Source organism: Rhea americana, unplaced genomic scaffold (assembly GCF_003343005.1).
Source record: "Rhea americana isolate MKP2758 unplaced genomic scaffold, rheAme1 scaffold_297, whole genome shotgun sequence".
NCBI classification, from domain to species: Eukaryota; Metazoa; Chordata; class Aves; order Rheiformes; family Rheidae; genus Rhea; species Rhea americana.
In genome coordinates, this window is record NW_028186420.1 from 401,100 (window position 1) to 405,541 (window position 4,442).

The following is a 4,442-nucleotide window of genomic DNA, read 5'->3' on the forward strand; positions in this document are numbered from 1 at the left end:
GCCAGGCGCTGCGCGGCCGCTGCGAGTCCGAAACGCCCCGCGGCCCGCCGCCGGTCCCTCCGGCGCACCGGCCGGTGCTTATTGCAATGGAACTGGAAACTAAGAACAATACTAATTTCTCAAGCATTCCTATGGCACTTGCATTGTTCTGCATAATTTGAGCGGGTTGGAGGGGAAGAGATTAGAGGAGGAAAAAAAATACCCTCGGCAAAGTTAGTGAAAGGGCCAAGCGTCATATTTCTGACTCCCTCCTGTACGACCTCTGATCCAACGCTATTGTGGCTTGAAGCCGGTCGAATTCGTGCCTGTTGTCCTGGCTCAGGTCGTCTAAACCCCTGCTGTCATCATCTTCCTCTTCTTCGTCGCGGCTCATGAAGGCCAGCTCGTTCTCGTAGCAGAAGGAGTTGGTGCTAGGCAGCAGGAATTTGTTCTCCACCAAGTCCTTGGCGCTGCAGCGGGGGGTGGACGGGACCTCGTAGGTTTTGTGGAAGTGGGAATAGTCTACTTTGTACTGGTTTTTCTCCTCGAACAAAACAGGCTCGAAGCGGTGGCCCCACAGGATCTCGCTGGCCAAGTAGGAGCTCCGAGCTTGTGTCGTCATGGCAGTGGCCTCTACCATGCCTTCGAGGATGACCACGATCTCAAAGTCGTCCGTCTCCAAGTCCTGGCGGCTGATCCCGAACAACGGGCTGTCTTCGTTGATCTCATGGAGAATGGTGATGGGGGACACCAAGAAGATACGGTCCAAGCCTTTATCAAACCCCACATCGATGTCTATTTGGTCAAGTGGTATGTACTCCCCTTCTTCTGTGATCCTGGGCTTAATTAACTGAGCTCGTACATGGGCTTCTACTATGTGGCTTTTCCGAAGGTTCCCAACTCTCCACATCAGGCAGAGCTTTCCATCTCTCATTGCCACTACCGCGTTATGGCTGAAAAGTAATGTCTGGGCCCGTTTTTTGGGCCTGGCCATTTTTGCCATTATTGCACCAATCATGAAAGAGTCTATTATACACCCCACGATGGACTGCACAACCACCATGAAGACGGCGAGCGGGCACTCCTCCGTTACACAGCGAAATCCATAACCAATAGTCGTTTGGGTCTCAATGGAGAACAGAAAAGCAGCCACAAAGCCATTGACCTGCAGAACGCAAGGCTTGAAGGTATCGTCTCCACCTGGGTTTTCTAGATCTCCATGAATGAGTGCAATTAGCCAGAAAATCAGGCCAAACAATAACCAGGACACCAAAAATGCCAGGGAGAAGAGCAATAGCATATATCTCCAGCGAATGTCAACACATGTGGTGAACATGTCTGCAATGTACCTTTGAGGCTTGTCGTCCATGTTGGTGAACTCCACGTTGCACTGGCCGTTCTTCTTTACAAACCTGTTCCTGCATTTCCTTCTGGTGTGGATTTTCCCGTTGCCAAAGCCGTTGATACCTGGCATGGTGGTCAACCTCAGCCCGTCTTCCTCGGAGGACACTATGCTGTAAGGGTTGACTCGGCCTGCAGTCATCCCTGAGCCAAGCCCACAGTGAAGGAAAATTGTCTTCTGACTTCCAGCGTCCCCGTGGCCCACCCCTGCCCACCCCCCAAATTCTGTTGCGGTGGAAGAGAAGTCCCAAGCTTCCACGTCTTGGCCGCTGCGTCACCAAGCGGATCCCGTGAGAGGCTCTGCAATGAGAAAAACACATCTGACAATTTGTTTTTTCATCAAACAATTTGAAAACAAAGACACGGCCGTTACCTTCCCCACAYGAACCCTGGGCACGGCGAAGGGGCCCAAGGGGATGCTTGGCTGTGGGCCTAGGGGCATGGGCAGTTGCATGTTGGGTGAGGAACCCCCAGCTCCCCTCGCTCTCACTCCTATGGCAAGCTGTCCCTAAAAAACTCTGAACAAGGCAGGAAGAGGTCCTAAAGCTTGTTCTTTCATCCTACAAAGCAAGCGAGCAAACCAGCATTTCTGGGAACCCAGAAGAAACCAGCTGATTCAAAGCGCTGGGCTGAGCTGGAGCCTTTGAAGATCGCTTCCCTGCGCTTTTCTCATGAGCTCTGCTTTTGGAGCGGAGTCTCTGGGGTTGGGCTGCCATGGAGGAAAGCAGAAAGGCCAGGCCATGCTCCTTCCTCCGCGCAGGGATATTAATAAAGGTACGCCTGAAACCGGCTCCATCAGTTCACATTGCCTGTGCCAGATGGACCACTGCCCAGCACATCACAGTAGCGATCGCCCGCTCTCCCGAGCACCCGCTCTTCTGGGGCCCAGGGAAACCGCAGAGCAATGTGGATTTAACCTCCATCCTCAGGCCTGGGACTGGAGAGGACACGGCCAGTGTGCGGCCGGTCGGAGAAGGCCTCTGGAAGGCACTCGCTGGGGGGCAGATGTCTCAAGGAGCAACTTTCCCAACGGATCCATTGGGAAATGTGGCCACGTGTGGTCACCGATATGTTTTTGCCAGCCAAGTCTTATGATGGGAGTGCTGCAGCTGGGGAATGAGGAGCTGTTCTGGTGCCTTCTCAGTGGCCCAGCYGCAAGGTCGTGGATCATCAGCCTTGCCTGGGGGAGCGGTGGGGTAGCATGGGCACAGGCAAGGTGGCCCGAGCTTGGGGAGCTTCCCCAGAGCAGGAAAGCCCAGCTCTCTGCTGGGGTTCCAGGGGCTCCCAGCCGCATCCTGCCAGGGTGCTGGTGCCCCCCCCCCCCAGCATCTCTGGAAGGGATTGCAAGCAGGGCTGCATCAAGCTGCAGAAGAGACAGCAGAAAAACCACATGGCCACGTCCCAAGAGTCCCAGAGAGCTTGTGCGCTCCAAAAACAACGCCGTGCCATTTCTCCTGCGATTACTTAACAACACGGCATTTGTCACACGGGATCAAACCACCGATCCGCCCGGTGCCACGTGCTGCTGGGCCGCAGGGTGGCCGGGCGCAGACCCCCCCGGGACGCCCTCGGCCGTGGAGGTGGCCGGCCGGTGCCTCGAGGCGTCGCAGCGACCCGCAGCCGGGCGGTACGTGCTGTTTTGCACCGGCTGGCCCGGTCGATGCGGTCGATTCCTGCAATCAGCTCCGGAGCCCGGGGACGCGCGGGGACAAACGCGCCCTTTCCATTACACGGAGGCCCCGGGGGCGGGCGGCCAGCGTTGCCGAGCACGGCCTGCCCCGAGCTCCATCGGCCCAGCCAGCCGCGACACCACGGATTTCCTCTTACCTAAGTCCTGCCTGATCCCACCTGGCACTTCGGCATCACCCTGCAAGTCCAGCACCCCAATCAGCAGCACTACCGAACTTCCCCGGTGCCCACACGGCCCCGGCCCCGGGAGCAGCCCACGTGTGTCCTCCACCTCATACATCAAACAACATCTTTCCACGTGCTCGAATCCAGATGCAACCATTTTTATCCCAAATACTAATTTTTAAGCTCCACGACTATTTTTCAGTGTGTCAGGAGACCAACCGAGCAGTCGTTCATGCCCAGCCAGGGTTGCTTGGCCCGGATTGCACGTGTTTCAGCCACCGCCTTCCTCTCCTTCCTTGCAGGCCAGAGTGAAGAGTAAAATAGGCATAAACAGGTAGTATYAAACTCCCGCTTTTGTTGCTCGATGTCGGAAGGGACCTGGCAGGTCCCACCGCAGAGCTCGCGCCTCGGGCTGCCTGCAGACTCCACCYGAGCCACCTCTCCCAAGTTTTCCTCCTCACTCCAGTGAGGAAGTTTATTTAGGTTTTCTGCCTCTCCTTTTTTGATGAAAGTTGAGCACTTGGGGTAAGAGGAAGCCTGTCTGCTTCTCCACCGCCTCCGTCCTGCCCTCCCCGCAGCCCCGTGGGCGCACGCGCAGGAATACACCAGCCSGTTGTGCCACCGGACGAATTTGCTCTTGCTTCTTTTTAATTAATTCTACACGCATTTGAGAAGTGAATAAAACGCAAGGAGCTCTGGGTGACCTGCGGGAGGATTAGCTGGGGCCGGGATTAACCGTGCTGGGAGGGCAGACGTGCCCGGGATGACGGCGGAGCTGCGCCCAGCCRGGGTGACGCTCCGCGGGGCAGCCCCAGCGCCCCGCCGGCAGCATCGCGCCCTTCCCTCCCTCCCTCCTCCCTCTCCGTTCCTTCCTTTCTCTCCTCTTCCTACTTTTCTCTTTCTCTTTTCCTTCTTTCCTATCATCCTTTCATTTTTTATTTTTTCCTTTTTTCTCTTCTCTTCCTTCTCACCTTCCTTTTTCCTTTGTTTTCTTTTTCTTTCCTTCCTTCCTTCCTTTCTTTTTCTTTCCTTTCTTTATTTTCTTTTTCTTTCTTTTTTCTTTTTCTTTCTTTCTTTCTTCTTTTTTCTCTTTTTTATTCTCTCTCTCCTTCCTTCCTTCATATATTCTCTTTTCTTTCTTTCTTCACTTTTTCTTTCTGTCTCCTTCCTTCCTCCCTTCCTTTCACTTTCTTTTTCCTTTCTTTTCT

At 54.8% G+C, this 4,442-nt stretch overlaps 1 protein-coding gene across 5 annotated transcripts in view; it reads right to left on the minus strand.

Moving 5' to 3' along the window:
- Positions 1-115: 115 nt before the first annotated feature.
- The window catches only part of KCNJ12 (potassium inwardly rectifying channel subfamily J member 12), a 20,947-nt gene continuing 16,620 nt past the window's right edge, over positions 116-4,442 (minus strand). For all 5 annotated transcript variants that reach the window (XM_085309367.1, XM_085309372.1, XM_085309369.1 and 2 more), the window contains one exon: positions 116-1,680. In XM_085309367.1, coding sequence (XP_085165493.1) covers positions 233-1,522 — 1,290 coding nt within the window. In that variant the 5' untranslated portion in view covers positions 1,523-1,680 and the 3' untranslated portion in view covers positions 116-232. The remainder of the gene's footprint in view (positions 1,681-4,442) is intronic.